The following is a 21390-nucleotide window of genomic DNA, read 5'->3' on the forward strand; positions in this document are numbered from 1 at the left end:
TAAACTTTATTTATAGTTAAAATGTCTAGAAGCAGTCTTCAGCTGAAACGCATTTAATGTAAGTGATATTTAAAAAAAATGACAAAAATGCAAAATTTATGGAAGTGTAACAATCGGAAAATCTTACTTTTCTTGTGGTGAGCACTGAAAATAAATGTTGAAGGAAGAAATGTAGGGAGAAAAGGAAGCAAAAATTTGAAGGAGAATTTGGCTGTCAGAAATACCAAGGCGTTTCGAAAAGTTGGATGTTTTTGAATATACTTTCAGAATTCTTCAAGGAATTTGGGTGTTCAAAGAGAAAACACTTGGACCTGCACATAAGCAAATAGCAGCAATTGAGTTTGTTCTAAAGGAAAAGACAAAACCCATATCATTGCAGATTAAAGTGAAGAGCTTCTGGTTTTCGACTATATGGTTGTATAAATCTAAATTACGTCATAGAACATCATATCGTATCATAAACGGAGTATTCCACGATTTTTCAGTCGAATTATTTGAAGATTCAGGAATTTATCCAGTGATGTATGTGGATGTCACCTAAAGACGTGTTCCCTCTTGATGAAACCAGTCTTTCCTTTCATCTCATGCCTTCAAAATGCTTACCTTCTAAAGACTGATAAAGGTTCTGACCAAATACTGATGAAATGGATTGAATTTGATTCTTAAGTTACGGGAAAGCAGGGCTATCTGCCTAAAAGGAGGGATGCCTTCGTGAAGAACTTTCTAAGGGAAACCAGCTGGCATACACGTTACACATGAGAAAAACTACGAAAACGCCCATGCAACCAGCCCGTTCGCCGGGATTCGAACCCCGGAGCGAACTACCAGTGTTCAGCGACTTTACCGCTCGGCCGTTTGTGGGCCTTTATGTAATGGAAGGCGATAACTTTATTTAAAATGAATGTGAGAAATACCAAGATGTTTAAAAAAATTGAATGCTTTTTAATGCACTTGCAGAATGCCTGAAGAAAAAGAGCAAGCCATTAAGAAGAAAAAATAAATTGTTGCATAAAATTTAGTAATATTTTTTAAATTTAAAACTTATTAATCTTATGATGTTTGATTCGTGCGATTTCAAAAATAAAATATTTGACTAAAATATGAATAACATTTTAAGAAACTAAATGTAGGATGATAAAATTGTGTAAAGCAATGACCACAATGATAAATCTGTTTAAAGCAATGCATGCAAGTCATCTTAAGTTAAAATGTTGGTTATAATCTTTCTTATTTATATATCTTTTCTGAACGGAACATTGAAAGGGCTGTTAACTGTGCTTTAATGTATTTGCTCTTTTAATATATGCAGTTTTCAAATGCATCGTAGTGTGGGTCACAAAGTATTATTCCGAAAGAAACGAAATTCAAATAAATAAAATCAAATTCTGGAAAATTTATATTAATAAATATATTTAAAATGCTCAGTTCAAATGAATAAATAGAAAATTTTAAAACAATTATCTGAAATGACAATGCAACACAAACAATTAAAATAAAAGTCTAAAAATTTAAAAATTACCTAAAATAATAACTTTGACAAAAATTATAAAGAAAACTATTTGAAACAAATAAACGATGCACATTTTATTTAAATTAAGCAGCTCGAATGGGTAAACAGAAATTTTTAAAACAGTTATTCGAAAGAAAGCATGCAACTTAAACAATTAAAATGAAATTCGAAAAAGAAAAAATTACTTAAAATAATAACAATTATAGTTAAAATATAATATAAAGAACATTATTTGAAAAAGGAACAATATTGACTTTTTTCCCCGCTCACGTACGATGTAAAAATGGAAAGGAAAATAGGTTGCCATGTATTAAGAAGCTCGCCAAGTAAACTGTTCTTGGCGCAAACTGAAAAAAAAGCGCCAACATAAACTTGTGAATTTCTCCGTAAATTTCGAACCCAATTTTACAAAATTTCATATTTAGACATAATTTGAGTCATATAATCGAGATATGGAAAAACATTGGTATGTTATTTCAGTAAAAGTCCGATTTCGTGTCAAAATACCTATATTAGAATAGAGCTATATATAAATACTATAATATATATCCTAAGTCGCGCTTTCGAGACATGAAAAAGGCAATTTGAATTTCGTCAATCGGCCCAGTAGAAAATTAGAAGCCCAGTAGAAAGGGAGATATAGAACTGTCCCTTTTTTGTGCAGTGTACCTGAATTAAAATGTTATTTAATTTAGGTACCATACTCTTTAATTTTACAGTAGCTGAAAAGATTAATTGACAAGAGAACACTGACCTGAGATGTGTCAAATCATACTTATATAAACACTGTTGTAAAAAGTATAAATATAAAAAGGTTACGCCCATAATTATAAAATATAAAAACTTAATTATTTGCATATGGATTTGAGTCATAACAGACATAGGGAGAAAAGTTTGTTTGCTTGCTTATATTTAAGGCTGACATTGAAAATTAACAAAATAAATCTGTCAAAAAATTAGTTTTTCTCAATCGATATTTATGTTTCTAAAATGTCTTCCAACTAAATCTAAAAAAATATAATTTATTTACAATACAGCTTTTAATCCATTTCAATAAATGTTAAATCTCCTCACATAAAGCAAGCTGCTTTACCAGAAATCAGTTGCATATTTAAGTCTTGCATTTGCAGGGTGTCCCGGAAAGGGCATCACAAATTTTAAAATTAATATCTCAAAAATGGTTAAAGAGGAAAAGTTGATGCATATTTGCGTAATAGTGAATAATTTCTTGTCGTAGAAACATATTTTATCTACATAAAAAAATCCAACATATTGTCTTCAAGAACAAGAGTACTTGAGTAATTAATTAACGATATATGCAGTCAGACTTTTAAGAAAAATGACAACGAATTTCATTCTTTAGTTACGAGATGTAATAACCACTGATCGTGAATATCGTAGTTTAAATTTCACCTTACGCTCTTTCTGAGCATAACATATTAGACGATTACAGTGCGACCTATCAATAAAATTGTTTGCGAATATAAGAACGCCGCCTTTAATGTCCGTTTCAAGACATTCTGTATGAATCAAATACCATGAAGTGTTCCTCGAGTAAAATAATTAAAAGTTTCAAATACCACAATTTGAGGAAAAAATAAGCGCATATTTTCTGCAACCTCTTAAAGCCACGGCCTTTTGAATTGCTTACAAAGAACTGTATTCAAACAATATTTATTAGCTATATTTGTGCAATTAGTTAATTTACTCTTTTTTCATAAACTTATATTCACTACAATAATAATAACAAATTTAAAGAAAATTAAAAAACTAGTTTAATTCAGAATATTTTAATTAATTAAAAATTTAATTTAATCTAAAGTATTTTAATTAATTTTCATTCAGTATGTATTACCTTATTACTTAATAGTAATTTATTACTATTAAATAATGAGATAATACATACTGAATGACAAATATCGTATGACCGAATAAAAACGATTATATCGGAGTTTTTAATTTATTATTTACGGGATAATCGTTATCACGATATATATTTTTAAACTTTTAAGTTGCTTAAATGAAACAAGAGTATTCTTAAAAAGGCATTTTAAGTAAGGGTAAATCGTCTTATATGTAGGCCAATAAGGTTATACATTTATGAAAGTCCAAGTAGTTAATTAAAATACATATTTATATCGAAATATTAACGCATTTAACAGACAGGCCAATTAAAACCAATCATAGGTAGTGAAAGAAATAATCAGAACATATTCTAAAATGTACTCCTAAAAATTCTTCCTGAAGTTAAAAAAAATTAATAATAATAAATTAATAAACAAAGAAATGCAAATAAATAAAAATAGCTGAGGGCTTATTGATTTACCTGAGTGGAATATATGAGTAGCATGATATTTTCGAAGGTGAGCAACTTTAAGTGTCTGTTGCTGACACCTCTGACATCGACAACAGCTGTATATCCTGCGACTTGCGTGGCGGGGTCTTCTATAGAATGGATCATGCAGTGGGTCACAACCCACATTAACAGGTCTCGGTCCACCTTTTCTGGATCCCACATACCTAAAATGTTAAAGTGAAATTTATGTATTATTTTGCAGCTTTGTTTCCCTTAACAAATAAAAATTCAGATAATTAAAAAGAATCATTAGATTTTTAGACTTATTTAAGAAGATTATTTAATGTAAATCAGATTTCATTAAATCATCATCATCATGTTTGTTTTTAATGTTTTATATAACATTAACAAACAATATGGATATAAGTTAGCTATCAATATGATTAAAGTTTGTATTAAAATACTGCGTTTCGTAGTTCATTAGGCTATTTTGAAGTAGAAGATGTAAAAAATCTGGGAATCGGCCCCTCGCCAGGACTCAAACCTGGAACCTCTCGAATACGCGCCGAATGTGTTACCGTTAACCACGAAGGCATGCTGGAAGGAGGAAGAAAATACCTTATATTGTATAAATTTTATCAGATTTATTTGCTTAGAAAAGCCGATTTATTAAATTTCATTTTGAGGTATCTGATGTTTTAAAATTTGTAATGAAATGTTTTAGCTAAACATCAAAAATTGTAAATCTGTCAGGCAGATGTTAGTTTTACATAGTAATGGTTACATTTAACATTTTTTACACGGTACTTATGCAAGAATTACTTCAGTATTGCTTATTTCAAGGAAAAATTACATGCTGTAACAGTATTTCAAATTTATTAACCCCAGTTTTACGTTATGCGTTGTTTTCTTAGTTAGGTAAAGATTGCTCAAAGGTTTTTCATTTGTGACGACCCCTTTGGATCAAGCAAAATGTTTCGTATCCTGCTTACTATCTTTGCGCGACCCTCCCAACTGAATAAATTCACAACTTGATTAAACACGTGGCAGCGTTACTACTGAGACTTCTGTAAATCTGTCAGGCAGATGTTATTATTAAAAGAAAAATAAATATTTCTAAAAAATAATTATCTAATGTGTATTATTAAAAGAAAAATAAATATTTCTAAGAAATAATTATGTGTTCTAAAAATAATTATCTAATGTGTATTATTAAAAGAAAAATAAATATTTCTAAAAATAATTATATACATGTAACATGGAATAACCTTGTTTTGAGACAAGAGCTAAAACACATATGTGCAATAGTACCTTAAATAAAATTTGTTATCCTTAAAATTAAAACCTAAAAAATGCTTCTGCAATCACCAACAACATTTTGTTAATCTCCTAAGGGGTAGCAGTCACTACCATGAAAATCCCTGAATTACATCACTATAAACACGTGTATGAACTTACTTCACTTTCTCCTTAACTTGCCTGTCCTTGGCTACGTTTTACATTCTTTTCACGGTTTATGGACAAAAATGTCCACTGCTAACTAAGCGACAAAACTATAGCGAAGCAACAAAACTTGCGAAACTTTCAGAAAAAGGCGGTAACTGTGTCCGAGCTTCAGAAAAGACTAAACAACTCTTTCCGTCACGCCGGAAAACGGGAGCACAGAATGCGAACTTTTGTATATTTTAAGCTGTTGAATGTCAATAAAGTGGCCTAAAAGAACAAAAATGTTGCTTAATTACTGACAGGAATGCATATAAAAAAGCCGTAAAAGTGATACAGTAATAAGTGATATCTGGCAATTGAATTGATACCATAAGGGATTGAAAATATATTATAATATTTTATAAAGATGTGCCGTTGCTTCATCACAAAACAAATAGATTCGCTCAACTTCAGATTCAAATTTATCTAAATCTATTTTTAGAAAATTTTTCGGTTAGTTTGATAGCTAATCAATATGGATATAAGACAGCAGTTTATATGCAACAAATGTAACAAAAGATTATGACTAGAGAAGTGAAGTAGCTAATAATAAGCAACAGAGTTCGGGGTAGCGTGATTAAATTTGCAGTACTATTGTTTTGAACAGAACATAATCTTTTCCTGAAACATAACCCTTTCCCCCAACTATAGGAAAATGACGAAAACGAAAATGCGCCATTGAGAAGGGAACTAGTATCTCGAGTTAAAAAGTGAATAGAATTTTGCTGTCTTGTCCATGTGATACGGAACAATGGGTGCCAGAGCCCATTCCAAAGAGAGGATGGACTTTTATTTTCCACCCCCCTCAATTTGAGGGAAAGCAGCCCGGAGTGAATCCGAGGGTCTCTCACCTTCCACCCTCTTCCTTTCGGCTCTTCCCATATTTAGAGTGTCACCATGCCGCGCCGACACTATACATTTACAAACATCCATATCTTCTCTGGGATTCGAACCCGGGGCCTTCGGTACCGTAATAGTCTCCCCTAACCACTATTCCGTCTGGGCGACAGTGAACAGAATAGTAGTATTAACTGAATTTGTCTCTATTATTAGTTAAATTTTTCTTTTTACAATTAAAGAGAACAAATATATGATTAACACAGCAGAATCAAACTGGAAAATTTAATCTGATAATGTAAATTATATTTAAACGTCTTCATGGGCAACATTGCAATTGCTGTTTTTGAATAAAATGGTTTTCAAGTTTGTCCATTTCTATAAGTAATCTTTATGTAAACATTAAATAAACCCCTTGCAGAAATATTGTTTTATATAAATCGAAAACGGCGCTACAAATTTACTTAAAATTATTCATCTATGTAATTTCTTTAAATTAATTTTCATTATCTGACAAAGATATTCTGTGTTATTATCCGAAAGCATTGAGATATTTTTAGTAATATACATTTTAAATAAAAAATAAATAAAATTTGATCGTATACCAGCATGTTCCAAAATAATGTTCCAAAGCGGCAAGAATTGTTGCAATTACAAGGAGAAAAAGTAAACATTGAAAAATATTACATGGTGTATAAAAAATTAAAATAGTCTTTGCAGAAAATATTCGAAAAAACCGAAGAAGCGAATCTTAATTGTTTTTATGACGGCATACTATGAGAATATTTAATTTCAATCTCGGAAACATTTTTTCAAACCAAACAAGGTACAGCAATCATTGAAGGGGAAACGTAAACTTTATCCAAAAGATAAAGACTTCATAATGAAATAAAAGAAACCTTGTTTAAAAATTCGAGCATGAACTATTTATATAATAGTGGCTCAAATCCATACGCAAAAAAGGCTCATTAAAACATGTTTCTATTTCAGTGCAAAAATGAAATAACTTACTGAAGGATGTCATGATATTCCCATTTTAATAAAACAACCTTGTTTATCACCTAAGGAAATCACAAAAGTTGGGAAAAGACCTACTAACTTGTTTTCAGTTATTATATATTCGGTATTCTGAAAATTCCTATGATATTTGCATTTAGTAAATAGCTTTCACTGCATCAAAGAATTTTATCAAAAACTAATGGCGAATGTAAACAAAAATAAATTATTTATTTGAAACCATTAAAAACTTGGGTATAAACTAAAGCAATAAAGAAAACGCAAATTGGTTAAGAATGCTGTCACACTGAAAACTGCAATTTTATGTTCTCTCCAATTGAAACCCATTGACTTCAAAAAGCTACCTTTTGAAAGTTAAGAGTTTAAGAATACTTTAAGAACGTTAAGAACTTTAATTTAATTTTTACTTTATTTTTTTTTATTTTTGCCTAAGATTCTAATATATGTTATAGAACGTCCATATCATACTAATTTTCGTTTGCATGTATAAACATGTAAGAATTAAAACTGGAAATTGTCTTATGCTTGCTTCAATTAGTTGAGGAGTACAAAATCAAATTTGGGAAATAGTTATCTTTGTAGTTATATATCATAGTTATTTTTTTATTGCGTCAATCAAGCTCACGTTTATGTATCTATTATCAGCCCACTGAGGAATTTGGCAGAATACCATTTATTTTATGTAAATGATAGCGATGTAAATCTGGAAAAATTTTGACACAAAGCGATAGTTACCATTTCACCTCAGAGTGTCTAGGAAATCAACCTAAAGTGATCCATAGATTGTTATGTTAGGTTATTTAAATATAGAAAAGCACATGAAGGTTACCTGCTTAAAAGAAACGATACTTTCACAGAGGATATTTTAAACTTAAGTGATCGTATTTACGTTGCATATGGGGAAAATTAAATATGTAGCTATCCTATTTGCTTATGATCGAGCCTGGGTCATGCATCCACTATTTAGCGGTATTAACCACTCAGCCACTGGTGGGGCATACTGATTCATAAAAACTAGAAGGATTAAGAAAGGCAGCGTACGTGCAAAGGTACATTCTATATAGAATTGATGTATAAAATTATGATATTAAACTTCATTTATTAGCCCAAAGGTGCAATTTGCGCGGAATGGCTATTAATTTTGTTTTGGCATTTTGCGCTGATTCACTATAAACGGCGAATCGCTTTTTTAAACTGTTGAGACCAAACATTATCACCCTGCACTACACTTAAAGAAATTAAATAATGAAGAATATGCATGAAAGCATGTATGTTTCTCGCATTGCGAAAAAAAAGACAGTACCTAAGAGGCATCAAATTCTGAATAACGGTATCCTCCATCGGAACATGTGCATCTGGAAGCCCGAATTTCGAATTTCTTTTATTATCTTTTTCATATTTTGTAAAACTTCAATGAATTTTTGATTAACAAACTTTCAACGATTTCGAAGCGAGCAATGGCAACACTATTCGAAAAAAAAAACATTTTTATCTCCAGTGCGCGAGACTGTGTATGGAAAATTATAAAGATATGCTCTTTTTAAGTATTTTTTGATATTGCTGTTGAATTGAATTTTATGTGGTTTAAGTGCGCATATATTTAATTAATAAAGGTAACATACAAAACGTTAAAAATGCCCCTTTCGACGTAATATAAAATCTGAAAGCTTTCAGAAATTTTTTTACAGAAATTTGTTAAATTTAGTTTCATTTAAACTTGGACTTGAATAAAAGATTTAAGTCTGTTGTAAAAAGTGGCATTAATAGTTTACCAAAATTGCCAAAATTTTTATTTTTTCAGGAACTTTAAAATAAAAATCACAAAAAATAAAAGCAAATTAATGTTTGCGAATTTTAGATACATTCCATGCTAAGCAATTAGTTTTTTACGTCTCTTCATTCCACCCTTTTTTACTTCTATAGTACGCGTTTAATTACGTCAATACTCCCACCAAATAAGAAACTCGTTCTGGCTACAGGTTTCTTTAATCTGAAGAATAAAACGCGGGAAACTTTTTCTTTTTGTTCGTGAATGCAACTGTTACGTATTAGAATTTTGTGTAAATGATACTAGAGTTTGCTATGACTAATAGTTGTCAATGACGAAAACAAAGGTCGAATATTTGATTGATGGTTTCTTAAATCACTGAATGAGATCGTTACAGCAAGTTTCTATGACAAAGCTATATAGTATTTGAGGACGCGTTATAGCACGAAAAATATTCTAAGTCGTGAAAGTAAGTGTACAAAGATATAATAATAACATGCATATAATTATTTTTTGAATTTAGTAAAAATATTTTCTTCATTTCAGTTCTTATTTTCAATTTGCTTGTAACTTAATTAAATAAAAATCATTCCCAAATTAAAAACCTTTATCAGTTAAGAATTTCAAAAACACACTTTTGGGGAAAAAAAACAACAAAGCACTAAAAAGGAAATGATTGCTTTTATTAAAATTCAATAGGCATAAACCTCATACACAATTAATGAAATAATTAAAAATTTAAAGGCGTAAGACCCATCCGTACCTAGCAGTTACATATTGATTATTCAAATCAGTAGCTAGTGAATCCCCTTGGCGGCGATGCGTACTTGTAAGCATTGTAGATTAAGGGTAACGCAAACGGCTGCAGGATATCATCAACATATCGTTGAGCTGTTAAAATTGTATGCAAGATGACTAGAGTTGGCCTATTATTGTACTAAGAGATAGCTACCCCCGCACCATCATTACCAGCGGTAATGGCTGTATGCCTTCGTAAAGTAAAGGCTGATTTGGGCCCAGTCATGAACGCGATGGCCATCTGTTCAAAGACTGAAACGGGATTCATCTCTAAACACTATGTGATACTAATTGGCTGTCAGCCACCATCGGGTTCACTTGAACATTCAATGTCAACATTCCATTTGAACATTAAATGTCCAATAGCTACCGACTGACAGCTCCTTTGACCTTGAATTTTTAGTCATTGCATTACCTGTGCATGAGTTCTACATGTATTTAATTTCAATAAAAACAGTTGCTTTCTTCATGGTGCTTCGTTTCTTTCCCCGCGCAAAAATAGTATACAATTAGCATCTAAAACTAAATAAAATCAATACTAAGCTCTTTAAGTTGCATTCATTTTCAATTAAATATGATTAACTTGTTTAAAAACTTATCAAGCAGCCAATAAATTAACCTTCAACTTCCGAAATGAAAACACATCTCTTTGTTTTCAAAAATCCCACGTAAATTATTCATGCATTCAGGGTAACCATCAGTCTCTACAAAAGAACATTCAGACTCTTCGTCTGGGTTTTACCTTAGAAAATCTCAGGACTACAACCCTCTAATTTGGAAAATCCACTGTTGCGGTTTATTGCAATACAGATAAAAGGCAGATTTAGATGAATTGTACAGTTCAGAGACTTTGAAAATATGATTATAGTTATGTCACGCTCAGAGATATGCAGACACTCAACCGAAAAGCTAAATCAATGACTAAGCAAGAATAGAAAGTTCGTTTTACACTCCTTTGAAAGATTATGATAAATAATAGCATTAACTACTTGAAATGCAGATATTAAAAATATGAGGACACAAACAAAAAATGCTTACAATTAATTTAAAATTACTAGACATCTCTCATTAGAGGAACTGTCCTATATGTGAATATATTACCCACATTCATTATAACCTCCAACGAAATTTTTAATAAGTTATGTCTTCTGTTTTAGAAACCAAGCAATAAATGGAAATTTAAAATTAATTGTACAAATATTAAAACATATTTTTTAACGTTTTAAGATGAGTTTTATTGCGTCTGTTTTATCTCATACCCGCTACTTAAATATTATCAGTTTGATTGGAAAACACGTAGCAATAACAAACATTTGGTTGAAAAGAAGGATAACCAGCGTAGCCCTAAGTTCATAATTACACATTCCATGTTCTTTCATAATTTTATATTTTCATTGCATATTGCCTGTTGCAATAGATGCAAAACAGATACTATGAAAAGTACTATTTTTGCACTTTTCTAACTGCTTAATTTTCTTGTCTGAGTTTGCTACTATACATACATCTCTTTTATTTTACTTTTAAACATCCCTATTTAAAAAGCTTGGAAAATAAATGAATTCACAATTTAGTAACAAAAGTGAAAGAGCAGTGCTTCATAATAGTTTCGGGGAAATGGTAATGAATTTCTACAAATATGTGAGTCACTTGAAAAATATACGTAAAATTCTACTTCTTAGGTCTGTTTTAAAATTTTTTTTCGTTTGAGAAGGAAATGAAAGCACGCATTTTGCCATTTCCTCTCCGTAACTACAACTGAGTGACTGGTTGGTTAATCAAGAAAAACAAAGCACGTGAGGCATCACGTTTCTTCAACATTTGCTGGTTGGAATCAGAATATTATCGAATTTTTAAGTAGTGCGTCTTAGAACCAATGATATATATTATATGCAAATTAAAGGTTTTATTAAATACAATTAATCTGAAAACAAAGTGAAATTTACCTTTTACATACACATGTTATTTATAAAATGCCGATTATATTAAACATTGTCGATTATATTAAACTTAATATTATCAGTTTAATAGCGTAATTTGTTAAAAGAAGAGAAGATAAATTTATTGAAAGCACAGAGATTTTAATAAACTGGAAAATGTCGTGTATGGGAAGTTACCCTATGAATGTTTATACAGCACTTTTATTTTATTAGTAGAGAAAGCAAATTATTTTTTTTCTCTACTAATACGCTTTATTTAATTATTTCTATTTAGCAGTACTCACCAGTTTTTAAAATGTAAGTTTCAACAATATTTAAATTGCTTTTTCAAATGCTTTTTGATGAATATAAACTTGCAAACAAATATTTGACAAGTTAAATTAATGTTAACTTTTCATACTGCGAAGCATCGATTGTTTTCCGAGCGATAACGATGTAAATCTTTAATGTCTCAAGTTCGTATATATTAAGGTATCCGAACTCTTTCGGGCACCATTTTTTTAAAAAATGGTTTTTATTTTAACTATAAACATATTAATTTGAAGATAAGTATATTAATAAAAGTACATAACAAGCGTGACCAAATCGCGACTTTTTGGTTCTTAAACTAATTACGCACGTATGGGACATATATACATTGCAATTTTATTAAACAACTTTATAATGGGTGTTGTGCTCTAACTTTCAGACTAAAGAAGAAAAAGCACATAATTCTGTTTCCGCGACTTTCTATTGAGGAATGCTAATTTTCTATAATCCGAATGACCGAAAGATAATTACATTTAGAAACTCATTTCGTTGATGTTGAATCTTAAATATTACTGAATAGCGCTATAAATACGAGCAAATGTAACTTGTCATGGGAGAAAGTAAAGGTAAACTATATCTGATGTTCCAATTTTCATCTAATGAATTTAGTAAATTATTTTTAATTAGATTTTTTATTCTGTATATTGGCTGTGCCTTCAGTTATATTGGAAAAATCTGAACTGTGATTTTTTTATGCCAAAGTTGCGTTGTTTATATGAAATTACCTCTTTCTCCAATGTGTATTTTCAATATAACTGGTAGCATTTTTGGTTAACAAAGGGAAGATCTATGACTCTCATCCCAGTCAAGGCATAGTTAAATTTTAATGTTTTCTGAGACGAAACCTAATATTCTCTGTATTAGCGCCCGCCTGTAATGTAGCCTGATGATAATTCGTCACCATCCGAATTTCGCCGCCTGGGGTCTCTTTAACCTTCTTCCACTCGTTTATCCTTTTTCCACTCGTCTTTCTGTAATCGATAGCACATCCTGCTAGTAAAACGGAAGATTTGGAGTTCGCATCTGCTGAGGATACGAAGATATTGCATCCGCCGAGGATGAGGAGATAGTAGTTAAACAGGGTGCATGGTACACCTAAGACGTCAAGGCAAAATCGAACAGGTATTGTCTCAACATACTAACCAGTTAGAGTTTGAAAAATTGGAACTAACTGTATGCTTTTTCTCCTAAGGAGCGCTGGAGTTATACATCGGAGTTGTTACATTTAAGCATAAAATTAGGCAAAGTTACATAACACAAGCTGTTGAGTACACTCATTACAACATTGGATTATGAAAATGGAGTTAGCTCCACCGAGGGCAGAGCTAGTTTATCCTGCCATTGTGGCTTCCCAAAATTTTAAAACTTTCTCTAATGGCTCTTGACAGAAATGTAGCAAAAGATAATTCATCATTACCTGGATTTAGTTGATTGGGTCTTATCCCATTTTCTACAATTTCCCTTCAGATGGGGAAAGAATGTAAGAAATTACCGTCTTTTCCCCGTACATGCCGTTGTGGTATAACTGGTAGTACGTACAACTAGCAGTTGGAAGGTTTGTGTTCCGAATCGTCTTTAGAGTAAAGCTGATTTTTCGACGTCTACTTCTTTCATCCCTCCCAAAAAAACCAAATAGTTTTACAAAATGGCTACTTATATTAAAATAAATGACTATGACAGTTACGGCTGTTTTATGGAGATTTTATAAATATTTCTAATGACCAAAATCTAAAATAAATAATAATCTTTACTAATCACTTATACTAAAATTACACCCACCAATGGCCGAACGGTAAAGGGGCTGAACACTGGTAGCTCTGTCCATGGTTCGAATCCCAGTGAACATGCTGACCGCATGGGTGTTTTCGTGGTTTTCTCCATGTGTAAGGTATACACGCGCCAGTTTCCCTTAAAAGTCATCCACCAAGATATTCCCCTGTTAGGTAAGCCTTCGAATGCTTTGTCATAATCAAATAAACCAGTTCAAATATATTAAAATTGCAAGGAATTTTCACCTTTGCTGAAAGCATATTCTGTTAATGTAATTGGCAACATGTTTGTCTATCATTAGGAAGATCTTGAGATCGAATTCAGGCTAGGGAATAAGATATTTTTTCAATATTCTGGCTGGAAAATTTGTTATGTAATAATGGCTGATGTAAATGTGGTAAATGAAAATTCGTCCCCACCGACTGAATATCTTGCTTAACCTAGTCAGCCAGTAAGTGGAAGAGATATGTAAAACATTTTCGTCTGAATGCATGTTCTTAGGATAGTAGCACGTCCGGCCAGCAAACGACAGATTCAGAGTTCGAAACACAAGAAGAATTTTAGAATGGAATTCAATGCAGACGCCTTTTGGTGTCTAGACTGAGGCCCGATCTACAACTACTGAGAGTTTACTCACTCATGAAGAGTTTTGTCGACTTACATTACCTATTATGTAGAGACGATAACAACTTTTTAATTTAATTTCTCGTTGAACATAAGCTCCGAATACTTAATCCTTAATGTAGGACTAGATAATATGTTTCTAGGTCCTTAATGTAGGACTAGATAATATGTTTCTATATGTTTCTAGGAATGCTATTAAGGTCAAACTGCAAGAGAAACATGCCAAATTGGGCAAAACAGCAGTCATCTTTTGGTACCGATTTTGTATAAAACTTTATCGACTTTGAAGGTGATCAGCACAGTTTTCTCTCCTTCAATAACAAGAATATTTTTCCAGGAAAAGGATCTGTTCCCGTAAGAAGAGGGATATATAGCTGATCGCCCTCGAAATCAATAGTTTTATTAAAAGACTGCGCCGAAATAAGGTTGCTGTTTTCCTTAATTTTAAATGCTATAAAGGTGTTCATAGAAGCATTGAGCTTCATTTTCTATTTATCAGAACATACAGTCATCAACTTATTAATATTTTCCGTAAAGTAATTTGAAAAATTCGGTCTGGCATTTTCAATACACCGGTCTACAAAATTTACAGACACAGCATCATTTAAACTAAAAAAATCGTAAATGGAGGTTGAAAATATTAATCCTAAATTAGATCCTTCAAGAAGTTTAGCATTTTTGCATTGAAGAATATTTATTTTGGATATTTTTTTGTCATATATATATATATATAGTCATGCAGTAGGTTCACTACCGCAAAAAGGTACTATGTTCTTTTAGCAATTATTCCCCCCCCCCCCAGAAATTTTGCCATTAGCAATTGATAAATATGTAATTTGATTGGCCTTTACAGGATTTTGATTGCGCATATTAATGCTAAATTCCAGATAAAATAAAATTTAGGATGTGCCCATGAATTTGTAATACTATCATAGGAAGAGGCAGAAGAGCATTGTTAAATGTATCTACTGCAGGTATATATCTCAGCGACAGACTTTCCCCCTACGATATGATCAACGTCTTTTGGAGAAGTCTTCTGCGCTTTTAGTTCTGTTGGCTTGATTAATAATAAACTGTTCTTGATTATCTATATTTAAATCTTAGGAATGCTGGTTAGTAATACAGATCATCAACTTCATTTCAATGAGTTCACAAAGAATGTTGCTTACGATCTTAAAGAAGGCTAAGTTTGAGAGTCTGATATGATAAAGAAGATTTTGTTGGTATCATTTTATAGACTTAATAATTCTTCAGAGTGAATGATCTTCGTGATATAAAGCTAATTATGAAGCACTTATTGTTAAAGAAGTCTCAATATAGAAGACTTCATTGTCATATTGATCGTATCTTCGCTTATCCTCAAATTCGTCAGGTCTCTGGCAGAATTTCCGAAAATATATTCTTGTTTCTTGTTTTACCAATTATATTTGGAAAATGTAAAATTCGTATTTTCAATGATGAAAGTAATTTAAGCAACGGCATTAAACGTTTTATGTTGAGTTTAATTTCTCTTTCTATTCCTAATGGCTTGAAAGCAGAGAAACATAATTAGAAAGCAGGAGAAATTATAGAAAGTAGATTAATTAGAAAGATCCACTGTAAAGCTTTTCCCTCATCAATTTCGCGAGTTCTCTTTTATCTATTAGCAGAAATCAGAAAGAGGATCTGATGTGTTTACGTCATTAATATTAGAAGAATACTGTTAAAGAATATACTTGTTTTGCTCTAAGTTTCGGTTCCAAAATATTCAATATTCCGGAATATTGAATATTTTGGAATTCTATTTTTAGAATACTCTAAGTTTCGGAATATACAATCTACTGAATAAAACGTTCTTCAGAGCTTTTGACTCGAAAACACCATATAACCTTCAGATAGCATATTTAAACTGAATTCTGCTGTTATACTATTATTTTGACAATTCCTAGTATTTTTACATTTGAAGTTACCAATGAAGACTGTGGAATAGTCTAAATTTATGATGAAACCTGAATGTTCCCTAAACCTTGATTAAGTTAAGAGGCCAGTAAATTGAAACAAATAGGAGAGGATTATTATTACCATTACTTATAAGTCCTAGTTTATAAATTTTGTAATATAACTAGATCTGGTTGGGAGCTACTTGTAATTTTCAAGCTAATACTATAACCCTCTCTCCTCCGTTATAAAGGCTACCTTGTCTGCAGGCTCTATAATTAGCAATCTTGAATTTCTCAAGTAAAGGTAGGTGTATGGGTCTCGAGCGTGAAAATGGCTGTATTCTTATCTGTCATAAATTGTAAGAGCTTCTAGTTGGAGTTTTGACACAATTTAGTTCAAATAAATAGTTCGTTGCATAATTAATATGCAGGTTTTTTATTTTTTTAAATGAGCTACTAGGATTTTAGTTGCTTGTTTTAACAGAGCTACTATTTAAAAGATAATCACTGTTTCGTCTTATTTTTTTTTACTGAAAATATGATAAAACCTCTCCATTGTTTTCTTTACGTAACTTTATTGCTTTATCTATTTATTTATTTTATGTAATTTATTTATTTATTTATGTATCTTGTATTCTATGTCTTTTTATTCACCTATTTATTTATTTTATTTAAGTACGTAGAACGAAACTGAGAAATTAAACAATTTTGCCGCTAGTTTCTGTAGTTTTATTGCTTTATTTAATACAAATTCGTCAGGAAAACCCGTTAATAAAGTTTATTTAAACTTTTACAGAGCGCCTCTAAGTTTAACATTAAGGTTTTCTTTGAAACTTTGAAGCAGAATATTTTGATGCCAAGAGCTATAAACTTTTTATTTAGAATCAATCACTCAGCAGTTGTTTCAGAAATCGTTAGGCACAGAATCTTATTGAAAAGAAAGAATCAATCGAAGAAATTTTAAATGTTAGGCCTGACTGAACATTCGATCAAATTTATTGTTCAGATTTTATAGCCCAAGTTGCGAATTTATTTAACTTTTCTGATACTTCCACTGCTTCTGAACTTTTTTCTGTTTCGCTCATTCCAGATTCCAATATTTCTCACTGTAGTCAATCCAGATATTGCTAGAATATCACTGTTTGGATTTATCAGTGGATCAAATTCCGACGTCTTTTCTTCTGCCTTGTTCAGGAAGCAACCTAAATTTCTTTATTTTTAAATTTTCACCATTAATTTCGCCTGTAGTTCAGACAATTCTGATTACCTTTAGTGTTAACTTTTTCAGTAACTTGATTAACCAAGTTACATATATTTCGTATCTTCTGAGAGAGAAAAAATTCATAGCAAATGTTAAAATTTTGTAGTCGAAGAAAAATACTCCAAAATTTGGCATAAGCAACTTAAAATAAGAATGCGCAGTGAAAAACAAGATTTGTGTCTAAAGAACGTTTTCTCAAAGCATTGAATTAATTCTTATTCGGTAGTGGTGGCAGTTGTTGGGGTAGTGGAGTTTCTGGCGCTTAATCTGAAAGTTTGTGATGCATCAAACACAAGTTAGATAATATATACTCTAGCGCCAGAAAAAAGTTAAAATCTAAAGCAGAGTTATGTGATCTAATAATGCAAGGACGTATACTGAAATGAAAAAAGTATATGAAAATTTAGATGATGACTTCAAATGTAAAACAAAGGTAAAAATCCTATTTTGAATCATTTTGAATAGCACTGCAAGTTACTACGTTAAAATTATTGAAATTCTAATTATTTCACGTGATTTCCTCAAATTTTGTTACATCAAGATCAAATAGTCTAGATATGTAGCATTAAGAAGGTCGTATTTGTTGGCGTTTTAGATTTTACATGTAGTTAAAATATTAAATATGACGGAAGATAAAAATTGTGTGTCTGTTACAACTAATAAGATCCAAAATTAATGCAGATCCAGAAAAGAATGTATCTGTATTACTTACAAGTTTCATTTGCTTTCAATTCGTTCTTTGATATTATCCGCTATGCGTAATAATAAAGAAAAAATGAATAATTGTTTGACGGATAGTTTTAAGAAACAAGCATCCCCCCCCAAAAAAAATAGAGTGTTGCGTAAAAAAAATTTAAAGAGAAAACAAACACATTGCTAGATTTTTGCGCGCTAATTTAAAAGGAAAAAAGCCTTTAAAAGAAAAACAAAATTCTTAAAAAGTGCATGATTACTTTTCATTTGCTCTTGCACTGATTACAAAGATTAAAATATTCAGTTGTTTATTTCCTTTTATGTCACAATTCATGGTTTTGTAATGTATAAACTAAAAGATCTTTCAGTGTTTAAGAAATTCCTGTTTAAGAAGGAAAATTTCTCATTATCCAAAACTTTAGTTTTATTTTTTAAACCAAGGATTTTTCTTAGAAAACAGGTTTTAATTAACTTAAAACTTCCTAAAATTGTAGCTTATTAACTCGATTCCCGCTGGCAAGCTCCATGCAGTCAACAGATACTCAACAAATGATTCTTTTTCGGATTTTGTAAAACTCCATTTATATTTTCTGCTAATTAGCTTAAATGTTAAATGCAAATATTCGAAATGTGTTAAAATCGACTATTCAAGGCATTCCGCGCATATTCGAAGCTATTTTGTTGCCCTTAATTTTTAGGTGAAAGGATGATAACCATTTTGAAAAACGCACAGGTAACCTCAGGCATCCGAAATAGCAAAAGAGTAAATATTGCGGAATTGCAATAATCAATATTTTTGTTTTAATATTTTACTTTTTTTATTTTCGTTGAATGTCCTACATTTTTAATGCTTTATATGCATGCTGTTTTTCAATTAAAATTTCTTTTAGTGTATTTCTAAATAGAGGGTTTTAAGCGAACGCGTATGTTTATTTACAATATTAAATTAGTACATGCCTTTTAGTTCTTTGTAATTTTGAGTCTTTGTGTAAAATTGGTTTTAAATTTCTTATATATATATATTATATATTTAATAATATATAAATATAATATATTATATATCTTATATATATATATATATATTATATATCTTTTATATATATATTATGTATCTTATATATATATTATACATATATTAGCTTACTTGATGAGTAACTTCATCTGATCATGAGTACATTGAATTTGATTCCTTATATTCTTATTTTGACCTCTAAAATATTTATTTATTTACTTATCTCTCGATATTTCTAATGAGGAACATTTCTCGGAAGTGGGATGGTTAACGTTTTTATCCTTTTATTAGATTTCCAAATAATTTCTCGAACCTGCACTGATATCTTTACTCATGCATAGCTATCTTAAAATAAATACATACAATGTTCAGTCTTCCAGAAGTTTGAAAAATTTCTTGCTCTAATTTCTAAAATCTTAGCAAAGTGTTACATAAACTTATTAAACACTTATTTTATAACACAATATTTATTTCGAAAGAACCGTTTTAGAAAATATCTAAATTTTATAAAATTGAAAATATTTTCAGAAATTTCGTAATTAAAATTCATAGGAAACTCACAATGAAAACAGCAAGCTACTAATTTTTTTGACAACATCCATTTTGGGCCATATCGTTCTTGTAAATTTTACAGTCAAGCCTTGAAACGATGAGGGAAAAATCATTCGATAAAATGATAGAAATATAACGGTTTTCAAAACCAAAGGGTGAACTAAAATTAACATGAAAAGCTAAATCTGTCAAAGAATTTTAATAGTCATAGGAAAATTATCTGTACAGAATTTCTATAAAGAAGTTTTATAAAAATGTCAAATTTGTTTCACCATTTCAAATAGATTTTTTTAAAGTAAAGTTGCATCCAGAAATGTGAATGAAAACAATTTGATATTAATTTTATTTCTGGATGCACAGTTTTTTAAATTTATGTTCATAAATTTAATGTACTCATTATGCTTTGTTTTCTTGTAAATTGTTTTATTTTTTAATATATTGTATCCATAATAAAAACTCTAAATGCATAATTTGGGCTTAACTGGCTTATGTATATTCCGTCATTTCTGAGGATGCAGTTTTACAATTTTAACCCTAATTTTGTTTTCGTTTTTTTATACTGATTATTTACTTACTTATTTATCTTTTGCTGTTTCATCATAACAAGTAATTTTCTTGTGTAATGTATTTTCTTTCAATACTCATGTTCATTATTTTTTTTCCTGCAGTGATTTTTAAAACTCTAATAATAAGGTTTATTTCGAATTTTATATTGTGCTTGTTACATTTTAGTTTTATCTTTTTGTATGTATAATTTTCTGTAATTTAAAAAATATTAGGTACTCCATTGTAGTGAAATGAAAACGTGTAATAATATTGCAAATATCAGCTTTTGTTTCAATGAAACAATGTAAGAAGACTAGTTCTTTTTTTTTTGTTTTCTACGTTACCTGTCGTGTGTGACGAAACTTCAATTGCATATCCTTTACAAAAAAATCGTCGAAAAGTGAAGCTTGTGCGTCAACCTTTGCTACGGGCAAAATATGAAATTAAATAAAAAATAATGGCTTAAATTGTTATTTGCGGTTTCAACTGGCAGTGCCTCACGCGCTGGTACAGAAATTAGCCGCTGGGAAAAGAAACAAGTAATGTATGAAAAAATAATGCTTTTGGATATTTTCAACGGCAAAGTTACTTTGACACGAGAAGAAAAAAAAAACAAACAATAGATTGATTCGAAAGACAGGAGAAACAAATTGGTAAAAAATGTCCGAAAATGATATAATGATCTTTCAGTGCTCAACTTTTCACTCAACTAAACTCAGTAAAGTAATTCAGCCAATGCTATTATCGCAGAATTGTATCAAGAATTGGAACTACTGTAACAAAAAGGAAATGCGTGACCAACTGGATACATATTAGGATAGGTCAAGTACCTTCAGCGACAAATCTAAGTAGTCAAGAAATGAAAAGCATGGAAGCATTTATTCTTTCTCTAAGGAGAAAAGGCGCAACAAGGCACTCGCTCATCCTACGCGTGTGTTTTTAGATTTGATATATTCCAAAATAAAAAAAAATATTATTAATAACAGGTCGAAAATAAATGAATATACTATAAAATTTATGCAGATCTAAAATATAGAACATTTAGAATTTGATTTT

The 21390-nt window shown here is 30.5% G+C and overlaps 1 protein-coding gene across 2 annotated transcripts in view; it reads right to left on the bottom strand.

The window, feature by feature from the left end:
• The window catches only part of LOC118199238 (retinaldehyde-binding protein 1-like), a 139207-nt gene that overhangs the window by 50315 nt on the left and 67502 nt on the right, over window positions 1–21390 (bottom strand). For both annotated transcript variants that reach the window (XM_035371037.2, XM_035371038.2), the window contains exon 4: window positions 3837–4030. In XM_035371037.2, coding sequence (XP_035226928.1) covers window positions 3837–4030 — 194 coding nt within the window. The remainder of the gene's footprint in view (window positions 1–3836; window positions 4031–21390) is intronic.

Source organism: Stegodyphus dumicola, chromosome 9, assembly GCF_044657685.1.
Source record: "Stegodyphus dumicola isolate Sdum_Otavi_A_Nest chromosome 9, ASM4465768v1".
NCBI lineage: Eukaryota > Metazoa > Arthropoda > Arachnida > Araneae > Eresidae > Stegodyphus > Stegodyphus dumicola.